The sequence below is a fragment of the Aulonocara sp. 'chitande type north' Nkhata Bay genome, linkage group LG3 (genome assembly GCF_057382095.1).
Source record: "Aulonocara sp. 'chitande type north' Nkhata Bay isolate Kocher_YH1m ecotype deep benthic linkage group LG3, A_spYH_male_GT1.1, whole genome shotgun sequence".
Lineage (NCBI taxonomy): Eukaryota > Metazoa > Chordata > Actinopteri > Cichliformes > Cichlidae > Aulonocara > Aulonocara sp. 'chitande type north' Nkhata Bay.
This window is the reverse complement of record NC_141346.1, coordinates 75,397,065-75,410,728: the sequence shown is the minus strand read 5'-3', so window position 1 is coordinate 75,410,728 and position 13,664 is coordinate 75,397,065. Positions and strand designations below refer to the sequence as shown.

Below are 13,664 nucleotides of genomic sequence, written 5' to 3'. Positions count from 1 at the left end.
CTTGCTTGATTTATTCATTACAGTTTGATTTAAAGAATATTAGACTCGTAACATAATAAATATATTTATTTCACTTCTTCTTGAGAGAAAGAGAGGGATGACTGGGTGAGCTCCAGTGGTTCATCCCAGCAGAGAGAGCGGCACACTGGGCTGCAAATGATCACAGTAGTAATGGCCATAGTTTGATAAAACAGGCAGTCTTACCCTGTAGATAATACAGGGTTCTGGTGCCGATGTGGGGGAGGGGAGTCGCCCGGTACTAACTACATACTACTAACTACCTCATCCAGATGTCTTCCCTACTAAACCTGATAAGAAGTAACTGCAGTAGCCTTATAGGTCAAATCAGTTTCACCTGTTAAAGTTAGCTCCACTATTAATTAGGGGTGGGGGAAAAAATCGATACTGTGTAGTATCGTGATATTTTGTTTGCTAATAATGTATCGATACAGGGACAGCAGAAATCGATATTTTGTTACAAACAATTTTTTCTCTGAAGTCAACATGCTCTGGAGTCAGAGCATGTTGACTTCAGAGCATGTTGATCCTTTTTCTGAGCAACAATCCTGACATTCCTTCACTGTCCAAATGTGTTTAACTTTTTTTTTGGCAGCAATAAACATGACAGTTTACTTATTTTAATTTAAGACATGTTTAATTTTAATTAAGTTTGAAACTTTTTTATTTAATGTAAAATTATATTTTTTTTTTTATTTACTTTCAAATTCTTCAGTTGCTGAAGGGGCTGCATAGTTTTCATAAATTGCATAGTTCAGAATAGCTATAATTGTACCAGATGGTTGCATTCAGTTAAGTTGGACTAGACTGTAATACAAACCGTTCAGTTTGTCAACAATAAAACTGACTGAAATGAGAGAAAGACTGAGTGTGAGACTTTGATATTAGATAAAATGAATATTGATAAAGTTTACCTTTATGTGCAGAATTTAAATATCGCAAAATATTTTAAAAAATCGCAATAATATCGTATCGTGCGTTAAGTATTGTGATAATATCGTATCGCGAGTTGTATGGTGATTCCCACCTCTACTATTAATGGTGTCACTTGTTATTTCTGGGATGAGTTTAGTAGCCTGAACAGCTGCTTAAAGGAAAGTAATTAAATAATAAAAATAACCTAAGTCCGGGGGAACCTGCAAGAGCTGTTTGCACAAAGAATAATGCTCAGACTTTGAGGTTTTATCGTTTTACACAAGGTTTAAAAATGAATGTCCACAATTGAATTGCAGAAATTGTTATTGAGCTAATACTGATGTAGTTGTTATCTTTGGTAAGGAGAGGTTGGAGGAAGGATGAGCACAGTCAGGCCTAAAGATGCTCTTAATAATAATAATGGATTGCATTTATATAGCGCTTTTCGAGACCCTCAAAGACCCTTTACAATCCCACTACAGGGAGTGCAGAATTATTAGGCAAGTTGTATTTTTGAGGAATAATTTTATTATTGAACAACAACCATGTTCTCAATGAACCCAAAAAACTCATTAATATCAAAGCTGAATGTTTTTGGAAGTAGTTTTTAGTTTGTTTTTAGTTTTAGCTATTTTAGGGGGATATCTGTGTGTGCAGGTGACTATTACTGTGCAGAATTATTAGGCAACTTAACAAAAAACAAATATATACCCATTTCATTTATTTATTTTTACCAGTGACACCAATATAACATCTCCACATTCACAAATATACATTTCTGACATTCAAAAACAAAACAAAAACAAATCAGCGACCAATATAGCCACCTTTCTTTGCAAGGACACTCAAAAGCCTGCCATCCATGGATTCTGTCAGTGTTTTGATCTGTTCACCATCAACATTGCGTGCAGCAGCAACCACAGCCTCCCAGACACTGTTCAGAGAGGTGTACTGTTTTCCCTCCTTGTAAATCTCACATTTGATGATGGACCACAGGTTCTCAATGGGGTTCAGATCAGGTGAACAAGGAGGCCATGTCATTAGTTTTTCTTCTTTTATACCCTTTCTTGCAGCCACGCTGTGGAGTACTTGGACGCGTGTGATGGAGCATTGTCCTGCATGGAAATCATGTTTTTCTTGAAGGATGCAGACTTCTTCCTGTACCACTGCTTGAAGAAGGTGTCTTCCAGAAACTGGCAGTAGGACTGGGAGTTGAGCTTGACTCCATCCTCAACCCGAAAAGGCCCCACAAGCTCATCTTTGATGATACCAGCCCAAACCAGTACTCCACCTCCACCTTGCTGGCGTCTGAGTGGGACTGGAGCTCTCTGCCCTTTACCAATCCAGCCACGGGCCCATCCATCTGGCCCATCAAGACTCACTCTCATTTCATCAGTCCATAAAACCTTAGAAAAACCAGTCTTGAGATATTTCTTGGCCCAGTCTTGACGTTTCAGCTTGTGTGTCTTGTTCAGTGGTGGTCGTCTTTCAGCCTTTCTTACCTTGGCCATGTCTCTGAGTATTGCACACCTTGTGCTCTTGGGCACTCCAGTGATGTTGCAGCTCCAAAATATGGCCAAACTGGTGGCAAGTGGCATCTTGGCAGCTGCACGCTTGACTTTTCTCAGTTCATGGGCAGTTATTTTGTGCCTTGGTTTTTCCACACGCTTCTTGCGACCCTGTTGACTATTTTGAATGAAACGCTTGATTGTTCGATGATCACGCTTCAGAAGCTTTGCAATTTTGAGACTGCTGCATTCCTCTGCAAGATATCTCACTATTTTTGACTTTTCTGAGCCTGTCAAGTCCTTCTTTTGACCCATTTTGCCAAAGGAAAGGACGTTACCTAATAATTATGCACACCTGATATAGGGTGTTGATGTCATTAGACCACACCCCTTCTCATTACAGAGATGCACATCACCTAATATGCTTAATTGGTAGTAGGCTTTCGAGCCTATACAGCTTGGAGTAAGACAACATGCATGAAGAGGATGATGTGGACAAAATACTCATTTGCCTAATAATTCTGCACTCCCTGTATTCATTCACTCTCACATTCACACACTGGTGGAGGTAAGCTACAGTTGTAGTGGTAGGTTAGGTTTTGCCCAAGGACAAAATGACCAAGACAGAGAGAGCTGGCTCATCAGACAGACAAGCTCATCTTGTAACCTACTGGTTCGCTGGTCAGCACACCGGCTAACTAGCACACCAGCTAACTAGCACACCGGCTAAATAGCAAATCAGCTAACTAGCAGACCAGCTAACGGCAGCCACAAGCTGAAGGACGATTAAATGTAGTGGAGATATCAGAGATGACACTGGTGTGTCCGATTCACTCTTTAGCACTCTGGTCACTCCGGTGTGTCAGCCAGAACACCACTGAAGGCCAAATGATCCCAGCATGTGGAATAAAGAGCTTAAGGTTTGGTTTGAGACACTTTATTCTTTCACTGATTGATTCTTGCGGCTGTGATCATGTGTGTGGTTTCTTACAAAAAGGAAGTACACAATACAAATACATGACAAATAAGATGAATAGATAAGTTACATATCCAGTTATATGTACGTACATCAGTATAGCTAATATAGCCATATATAAGGACAAAGATCACAGTACTATAATGCAGTAATGTTAAACACAAAGGTGTATATCTACATAAATCTGTCCTATCAGTGATCAGGATACTGTAGTATACTTCCACTACATAAACTATAGAAACTAAACGACATTAGTGTGACTTTAAGTTACCATCAGTACAGACGAACTGATGGTAGTTGTACAAAATAAAGGCATTGCAATTATTGTGAAGGGCTTCCGGTTAAACTAAGATCAGCTGATTACCTCATAACAAATTGTTTGCTATAGAACGCAGCTCCCACTCTTCATTAATATCATGTACTGTAACTCCCAAGTAACCATGGTTACCCAGCCACGCCCAGTAGTCTCCAGAGAGACCAACAGCTGGTGCACGTTGTAACGCCGTGGCTTTCGTAGTCTCTCCTTTTTCTACAGCTCATGTGTTCTTCTTGTGATGGTGCGTCTTGAGGGAGGCTCATACATGCCGTCATTTGTTGATCCTAAGAACGTTCCTCAGACCGACTTCTTCAACAACACTAATCGGCCTGCAGTTTGTAGCTACTCACTTCACTGTGGTGTTTGTTAGCTTGTCTTTCTTTGGTTTTATCCTGACTCCTCCCACAAGCTGATCCTACGTAGTCTGCCCAAGCCTCCCACCTCTGTTTGTTTGGGTGGTTTGTTTGCTGCCATCAACAGCGTGTAATGCATTTAAGTGATACTTCAGACATGAAGTACTGCGACAATAAAAAACTCAACTTTGCTTAAAAATAACTTTAGTTGTATCAACACTGCCCTCTGGAATAATTAGACTTTGGTGACAAACTGATGTGATCTCCATGTTTCCTTTGTTGGACTGTGGGCGAGTGTCAGAACTGAATGTACTGAGTAACATGTGGAGTTTAAATATGTGTCAGTTCCAGTTTTAGAGCTCTAAAGTGCAGCTATCATGTTAGGAATATGTTAGGAATAGACAGGAACACTGAGCACACTGAGGTCAAATCTTTATTTATCCAGTTCATCTGTAGGCTGAGCTCAGTCCATCCATTTAGTGAAATGATGTTTAAAGGTCTCCTTGTTCTGTGAGCGTGCACAGATCCTGAAGCAGAAAGCCTGGGTTAACAGAGAAATGATCATCACTGTGATGATGCTCACCATCTCTGACTGGGATTTGAGGTTTTGTCAAAGCAGCAAAGAAAGCCTGGCTATGTTGGACTGGGTGTGGAAGCAGCTCCCAGTTTGAGTTCAGGAGACAGACACCCTCTCTACTTTGACGATCAGCTTCAAACTTTCCTTTTTGATAAAACTTATAGTTAGAGCTGGATCAGGTGACCCTGAACCATCACTTAGTTATGCTGCTATAGAGATGGATAACAGATGGATTGTTGTTTTGTGTGTCTGCAGTCTGTCAGGCTGTCTGATCACAGAGGAAGGCTGTACTTCTCTGGCCTCAGCTCTGACCTCCAACCCCTCCCATCTGAGAGAGCTGGACCTGAGCTACAATCATCCAGGTCTCTCAGGAATGAAGCTTCTGTCGGCTGGACTGAAGGATCCAGGCTGGAGACTGGACACTCTCAGGTATGGAGAGAATGTCTGATATAGGAGGAAGAGCTGGAATCATTTCCTGTGTCTTTCACTCACTTCCTGTTTGTTTCCTGCAGATGAGACATGAACAATCACACATGCAGGAATATTTTCAGGGACAGACACACTAGTCTAGCTGGATAGTACATGGATATTTATGTAGGGGGTCTTCAAGGAGTCTGTTTGCAGGAACATTAATGATAACTGATAAGTCATGTTGAGAGTTTCATTAAAAGTAGACTTACAGTTAGGTAATATTTGGACAGAGACAACATTTTGTAACTTTAGATACAAGTATCAGCCATGTGTGTGTTTCCCATGCTGTATGTCCACAGTCACAGTGACAGTCAGTGACACTGACAGAAGGATGAAACAAGGCTGTGAATCATTTCAGTCTGTGTGTGTGACAAAGAGGCAGACAGGAGCAGCTAACATTTGGAAATGGAAGCTTACTGGAAACACTACATTCACGGCTGAATTCACAATAGATTTGTTCTCAAGTGCACATTTAGCAGCTAATGCTAATACTGTTTTCCCTTTGCTTTCTACAGCAGCTATTGCTAAGTAGGCCACTTTGCTCCGCTAAGGATTTGTGTGACCATGATGGAGACTCTGATAAGCTAATGCTGCTAAGCTAATGCTGTTTATGGGCCCTGTTAGAATCAATATTTCATTCTCATTCTGTTGTTTGAGAACAATATTAACGTTTCACATCATTATAACACAAGAGAAAAGGGTATTGGCATTAGCTACTAGTGCTTATTCACCTCAAATTACCTTTAGCTGCTAATGGCAGCCTACTTAGCATTAACTCCTCACTAATATAATGCTAATTTACATCAAATTAGCATTAACTGCTCATATTGTTATAAGGAAAGAGAAAACGGTATTAGCATTTGCTGCTAATAATTATTCACCCCTAATTAGAATAAGCCGCTAAAAGCAGCCAACTTAGCATTAATTCCTCACTTTGTTGTTACCCAACGGAAAAGAGTATTAGTATTAGCTACTATCATTTTTAATAAGTAAGAGAAAACAGTATTAGCAGTAGCGCATAATGCTAATTCACGTCAACGTAGTATTAGTTAATAATGGCAGCCTACTTAGCATTAACTGCTCACTAATATAATGCTAATTCGCATCAAATTAGCATTAGCTGCTCAAGTTGTTATAAGGAAAAAGAGAAAACGGTATTAGTATTAGCTGCTAATAATTATTCACCCCTAATTAGAGTTAGCCCCTAATGGCAGTCTACTTAGCATTAACTCCTGACATTGTTATAATGCAGGGGAAAAGAGTTACCATTATCGGATAATGCTAATTCTCATCAAATTAGCATTAGTTAATAACGGTAGACTTCATATCATTAGCTGCTGTCATTCTTACAAAGCAAACAGTATGAGCATTAGCTGTTAATCCTTTTTCATCTAAAATTAGAATTAGCCACTAATGGCGTATTGTTAAAAAGTAAGAAAAAACATTGTTAGCATAAGCGGATAATGCTAATTCATCTCAAATTAGTATTAGCTAATAATGGCACCTGCTTAGCATTAGCTGGTCACATTGTTATAAGGCAAGAAAATATGGTATTAGCATTAGCTGCCAATTTCTATTTACCTAAAATTAGCATTAGCCACTAATGGTAGCCTATAGCAAAAACTTCTTAATGCTAAATGAAGTTAATTAATGCTAAGTAGGTTTAACTGAAATTAAAGTAGTGTTAGCATTAGCTGCTGATATTGTTAAAAGGTAAGATAAAACATTGCTAGCAGCAGCGGATAATGCTAACACACATAATAATTAGCATTACCTAATAATGGCAGCCTTCTTAGCATTAGCTGCTCATATTGTTATAATGCAAGGGAAAAGAGTTGGCAAAAACAGTGTTAGCATTAGTGGATAATGCTAATTCACCTAAATTAGCATTAGCTAATAATTGTTTCGTACTTAGCATTACCTACTAATATTGATATAAAGCAAGAAAATATGGTATTAGCATTAGCTTCTAATGCTTTCTCATCTAAAATTAGAATTAGCCACTAATGGCATCCTATTTAGCATTAACTCTTCACATCGCAAGGGAAAAATTAGAATTCAATAAAAAAAAAAAGTGTTCACATTAGCTACTTGTATTGTTAAAAAGTAAGAAAAAACATTGTTAGCATAAGGGGATAATGCTAATTCACCTCAAATTAGTATTAGCTAATAACGGCAACCTACATAGCATTAGCTGGTCACATTGTTATAAAGCAAGAAAATATGGTATTAGCATTATCTGCCAATTCCTATTCATCTAAAATTAGCATTACCTGCTAATGGCAGTCTACTTAGCATTAACTCCTCACTAATGTGATGCTAATTCACATTAAATTAGCTTTAGCATTAGCTGCTAGCATCAGCCTACCTAGCACTAGCTGCTCACATTGTTAAAAGGGAAGAGAATACGATATTAGCATTAGCTGGTAATATTTATTCACCCCTAATTAGAATTAGCCACTAATGGCAGCATACTTAGCGTTAACTCCTCACATCGTTGTAATGCAAATGAGGCTAACTTGCATTAAATTAGACTGCTGTTATTAGCTAATGCTATTTAGCAGTAGCTGCTCACATTGTTATAAAGCAAAGGAAAACGATATGAGCATTAGGTTCTAATGCGTATTTGCCTTAAATTAGACGTAGGTGCTAATGGCGACCTACTCAGCATTAGCAGCTCAGATGTTATAATGCTAGGAAAAAGAGTGTTAGCATTAGCCGTTCACATTGTTATAAAGTTAAGGGAAGTAGTGTTAGCATTAGCTACTCACATTTTTAAAAAAAGTAAGTGTTAGCATTAGTGCATAATGCTAATTCATGTCAAATTAGCATTAGTTAATAACGGCAGCCTATTTAGCATTAGCAGATAATGTTGACCTTGGCCCACTGGAAAAGTTCAGAACTAAAGATTTAGGAGTGTTTCTCGATAGCTCTTTCTCGTTTGAGAAACAAATGAATTCTGTTATTAAAACCAGCTGTAAGGTTTATATTGTTGATTGTCATTTATGCTTAGAAATATTTACTCATATATGCTTAGAGTTGTATAATCGATTGCATAATGATAGAGGTTTGATCCTGAGTAGTCTGTAAAGACTCTGTGTGCCTTCCAGAGTGCTCTGGCATGCACACACCACTTGGGGCCATGAGAGAGGTCGTACCCTCTCTTACTGATTTATGGTGTAGGACAGGGGTCTCAAACTCAATTTAGCTGGGGGCCGCTGCAGGCAGAGTCTGGGTGAGGCTGGGCCGCATTAGGTTTTCCACAAGAAAGGCATGGTTAAAAAATTCCAATCTTCTCAAATCTCTTTATTTTTATTTTTTAACACAAAATATGAAAAATGAATAAACAAATTAAGAATTAATAAGAAAATAAATCAATCTGTAAAACATAAATAAAATAATAATAAGATATTTTTAGTCAGTGAACTTGTGTGTTTCTTTCAGTCTTCTATATCTGCTGTATTTAGATTGAAATGTCTGTATTAACAGTTCTATAACCTTCTTCTGAACATGAATGGAACACTGGAGAAAATGAACTGTTCTTCTGAACATGGCTTCTCTTGCCTACTCCTTGCTGCTAGAGACCTGGCAGCGTTTCCTCTCGCATAGCCGAGCCAGATTTGGCCTGAGGGAGGAAGCAGTTGCGACCCTCAGTATGTCTTGAAGATGATCATCCGTAAGTCTGGACCTGTACTTGGACTTATTGAAGTTCAAAGTGGAGAAGAGCTTTTGGCACAAGTATGTGCTACCAAAAAGGCACATGGTCCGCTTGAACATTCGGGAAAGCCGAGGGAAACTAGGGCTCAAGTCTCTCAAAGATTGTCCAAGCTTGTCTGCTTTTCCACTCACCTCCCTGAACTTTGCTTTGAGTTCAGAGTTGCACTGCAGCTCAATGAGCTCCATTTGAAGCACAGAAGGGGCATCTTGCACATCAAAGGAGAAGGGGTCCGCAAAAATGTGAAAGGTGGCTCTGTGTGTCTTGAAGTCAGCAAACCTGTGATCAAATTCCTCCTGTAGCCTCAAAATGACATCAACATACTCGTCAGCACTGAATGGTGTGCCTGCATCCACGAGTGCCTTGCATGCTGGGAAATGGCAAAGGTTTGTCTGAGAGAGCTGAGCTTTCCAGAGCGCCAGTTTTGTGGAGAATGCTCTCACGTTGTCATAGGCAGCACTGACAAGTTGCCCCTGGCCTTGTAACGTCTTGTTCAGTACATTAAGCTCATGTGTCATATCAACAAGAAAAGCTGAGTCCATGAGCCATTTGGGATCAGTTAGCACAGGAACACTAACTCCATCCTTCTCCATGAAGGCTTCACTTCTGCTCTCAACTCAAAAAGTCTCTTTAATACATTTCCCCTGCTGAGCCAACGTACCTCAGTGAAGTCGAGCACATCCCCATATTCTGACTCCATTTCCTCTAAAAAAGCACAGAACCTTCGGTGCTTTAAGCCCCTGGATCTGATTTGGTTGATGCATTTCACAACAATAGACATCACATTGTCAAACTTCAGGCATTTGCTGCAAAGGACCTGCTGATGGATGATGCAGTGCAGAGCAATGGCCTCCTCCACGCCTTCCTCTTCCAGTTTGTTTTGTGCCACCAGTCCATGTTTCCTCCCTGTCATTGATGGCGCTCCATCTGTTGTTATTCCAACAAACCTCTTCCATGGCAAACCAACATTCTCAATGGCATCACACAGCTTGTAAATATCTGCTGAGCGGTGGTCTGGCCATGCATTGGAATTACTGTGAGCAGCTCCTCCATCACTTCAAAACTGTCATCAACACCACGGACATACATTGGGAGCTGGGCAGTGTCGGTGATGTCTGTGGTCTCATCAAGAGCGACTGAGTATACACTGAAACATTTGGCTTTCTCACACAGTTGGTCATAAATGTCACTTGACAGGTCAGAAATGCGATCTGCTGCGGTGTTGGCAGAAAGGCTGATGTTGCTAAACTGACCTTTCTTTCCCGGACAGACTATATTTGCAGCCTGCAATATGCACTTTTAGACAAATGCACCTTCTGTGAATGGCTTCCCTGCTTTAGCAATCATCTCACTAACCACGTGGCTCCGACTGCTGCATTATTCTCTTTGGTTGCTTTCTTGGAGAAATCTTGCTGCCTCAGTAGATCTGTTTTAAGACTGGCAACCCGGTTCGCTCTCTCGTCTCCCTGGTATTTTGCATCCAGCTCAGCATGTCTAGTTGTGTAATGACGTTTCAAATTGTATTCCTTGTGCAGCGCAACTTTCTCTGTGCAAATAAGACAGGTCGGGGTGCCCCTGTGCTCAACAAAGAAATATTGCATTTCCCACTTTTCCTGAAATTGTCGGTGCTCATCACCAACCTTTCTCTTCACCGCAGGCTTTGAAAAAGACATGTTTGGGGCTATGTGACATTTATAATTCTACTTGGTGTCACTGTCGCATTGAAGTTTCAATCAAGCGTTTAGCCGACGGACGGGGAACGTCTCAACGCGTAGAGAACGTCATTTCTGCTTCTTTTTCTTGCAACCGTAGCACGGCGATCGGCAGATAAAAAGCCGGTAGCAGTCTCCTTTGTTTTTACGCTCGATGTTCATGTCTTTCATGACGACACGAACACCGTGGCGTTTGCAGATGGTAGAAAGTGCAGGGATAGCGAGCGCAAAAAAGGCGACTGCTCACGGCGCCGGGCTGTTGTTACAGGAGAAAGAAGCGGAAATGACACCGTGACATATAACAAATAACATCAGCTGTTTCTGATGTTAGTTGTTTTGACTGCTTTTACATTATATTGAAATATATGTAATGTTCATGTTTGCTGCAATGCAAACGCAGTGATGCAAATAAAAACATGGAGCCACAAATTACGGTGCGACCTTATAATTAGTCCGGGTTACCGGGGACTGTTGTTGCCGATGAACAGGTGTCGCTATGTGACTGCAGACTAAATTGGGCTGCATTGAGTTCATGACTTTTCTTTTATCCCGCCGCCTACGCATCACTGTGAGAGTTAATATGAGATCTCTCTCTGTGGAAAAATAACTTTAAATCCCACTGACGTGTGTATAAATCTATATACGTATAATGTCCCGCTGGGCAGCAACTTAAAAAAACAACTTTTTTTGAAGTGTTGTGAACGCAGCGCGCTGGGGCGAATGTCGGCGTTTGCCCAATAGAAAGGAGGAAGCCAGCCAGGCACAGGAAAGAAAGAAACACTCCAGGGCAACGCTGCTGGAACTTTGACTCATTGAGAAATGTTTCCCTGCTTGCATCAAGCCCGGCTGGTGTCCCCTGAGATCCATATCCCACCCTGATTGGTGGGTTAATTCAGCTCCGCCCACAACACTGTAAAGTGTCATACATTATCAAACTAACATTACATTCTCATATTAAGGTGGGGCCAAAAACTATCGTCCTGCGGGCCGCAATTGGCCCACCGGCCGCGAGTTTGAGACCCCTGGTGTAGGAGGACACCTACTCTGTGTCTGGTTAAGTATAAGAGCCCTTTGTTAGGGGGACCGCTGGACTCTTAGCACCAGCTTTGGGGTCACAGGGTCACATCTGGAACACAGACACACACACACACACACACACACACACACACACACACACACACACACACACAGACACACAGACACACACACACAGGCACACACGCGCACACACACAGACACACACACACACAGACACACACGCGCACACACACAGACACACACACACACACACAGACACACAGACACACACACACACACACACACACACTATGCACAGACTGGTACTCTTTGTTCATACCTGTGTAAGACGTCATAATGAACTTGTGCATATTCATGTAAGCTCAATAAAGAGCAGTGTTACGAGGGAGCAGACGAGAGCGACTGAGGTCAAGTGAAGGAACGGCGCTGTCACAGTTCTCTCCCTCATCAATTGTCTGGTTCCAGCGGTGGGTCTGTGCTAGACGACCCATCACCAGCTTTTTCCACTGGTTACCAGTACGTGGTAGAATCCACTTCCAGATCTGGTTGTCTTTAAATCTGTGAATGGATTGGCTCCATCTTATCTCTCTTTAACAAAAGAATCCAAGTGGAGCCCTCAGGTCTGCAGATAAGCAGCTTCTGACCAGAACTAGACGTAAAAACAGAGGTGAGCTTTATCGATGGCTGCAGCCAAACTCTGGAACAGTCGCCCTTCACATCAGGTCGTCACCAACACTGGACATTTTTAAAAGCCGGTTGGAAACACATTTGTACTCTGTAGCTTTCAATCCTGACCAGTCTTTATAGTCATTACTGTGTATGTTTCCTATTTTCTCTCTACTCTGTGCAGCACTTTGGCTCAAGCTGTTTTTAAATGTGCTGATAAATAAATGTAGATTTCTTTGAATAAAACAGTGGAGCCGAGCTTTGAGCTCAGTGTGTAACAGTGTGTGTGTGAGAGCCATGTAATGTCCATGTGTGCATGCTGACTGTGCTGCTCTGACCCCCCTCCTCCTTTCAGGGTGGAGCCTGCTGGAGTCCGATGGTTGAGACCAGGTCTGAGGAAGTGTAAGTGTGTTTTTAATGGGATTCATGAAAACAAAGCAGTACACATTCAACCATCTTCATCATGTCAGGAGTCATCATCAAAGTGTCAATCAATGAACAGATGATGGATCAATAACTGCAGCTGGATTGTGTTTGTTCTCTCCATCAGATTCCTGTCAACTCACAATCGACACAAACACAGTGCACACAAAGCTCCAACTGTCTGACAACAACAGGAAGGTGACACGTGTGAAGGAGGTTCAGTCATATCCTGATCATCCAGACAGATTTGATGGTTGTAAACAGCTGCTGTGTAGAAATGGTCTGACTGGTCGCTGTTACTGGGAGGTCGAGTGGAGAGGAAGAGTTTTTATATCAGTGAGTTACAGAAGCATCAGAAGGAAAGGAGACAGTGATGACTGTGTGTTTGGATGCAATGATCAGTCCTGGAGTCTGTTCTGCTCTGATGATGGTCCTCAGTCTGTCTGGCACAATAACAGCTACACACCCATCTCCTCCTCCTCCTCCTCTGTCTCTAACAGAGCAGCAGTGTATGTGGACTGTCCTGCTGGCACTCTGTCCTTCTACAGAGTCTCCTCTGACACTCTGATCCACCTCCACACCTTCAACACCACATTCACTCAAACTCTTTATCCTGGGTTTGGGTTCTGGTCTGGTGGCTCAGTGTCCCTGTGCTGAGTGGAGTGTAAAGAGTGTCTCCTGTTACAGAAACACTCTGACTGTTGAACAGATAGTTCAGTCTGTACATGTCTGTCTCTTTCACTCACAAACACGTTTTCAGATTCATGGATTCAATCAGTTGATGTTTGAAACTCTTTTAAATGATTCCTTGTAAACTTCTTCAGTCACAAACAAACAGGAAGTGATGTCACATGTGTTCCTGTCCACACAGCAGAATGAGTCTATTGCTGACAGTGATGTACAAACAGAGTGAGCATTTCTGAGGCCCAAAATAAACTGAGTAGTTCACTGAATGAACAATGGACTGTGAGCTCAG

The 13,664-nt window shown here is 41.4% G+C and overlaps 1 protein-coding gene across 1 annotated transcript in view; it reads left to right on the top strand.

Moving 5' to 3' along the window:
* LOC147337028 (uncharacterized) overlaps positions 1-13,664 on the top strand; it is a 642,403-nt gene that overhangs the window by 129,156 nt on the left and 499,583 nt on the right. The window contains exon 11 of the mRNA XM_086286246.1: positions 4,919-5,092. Within this exon, the coding sequence (XP_086142372.1) occupies positions 4,919-5,092 (174 nt within the window). The remainder of the gene's footprint in view (positions 1-4,918; positions 5,093-13,664) is intronic.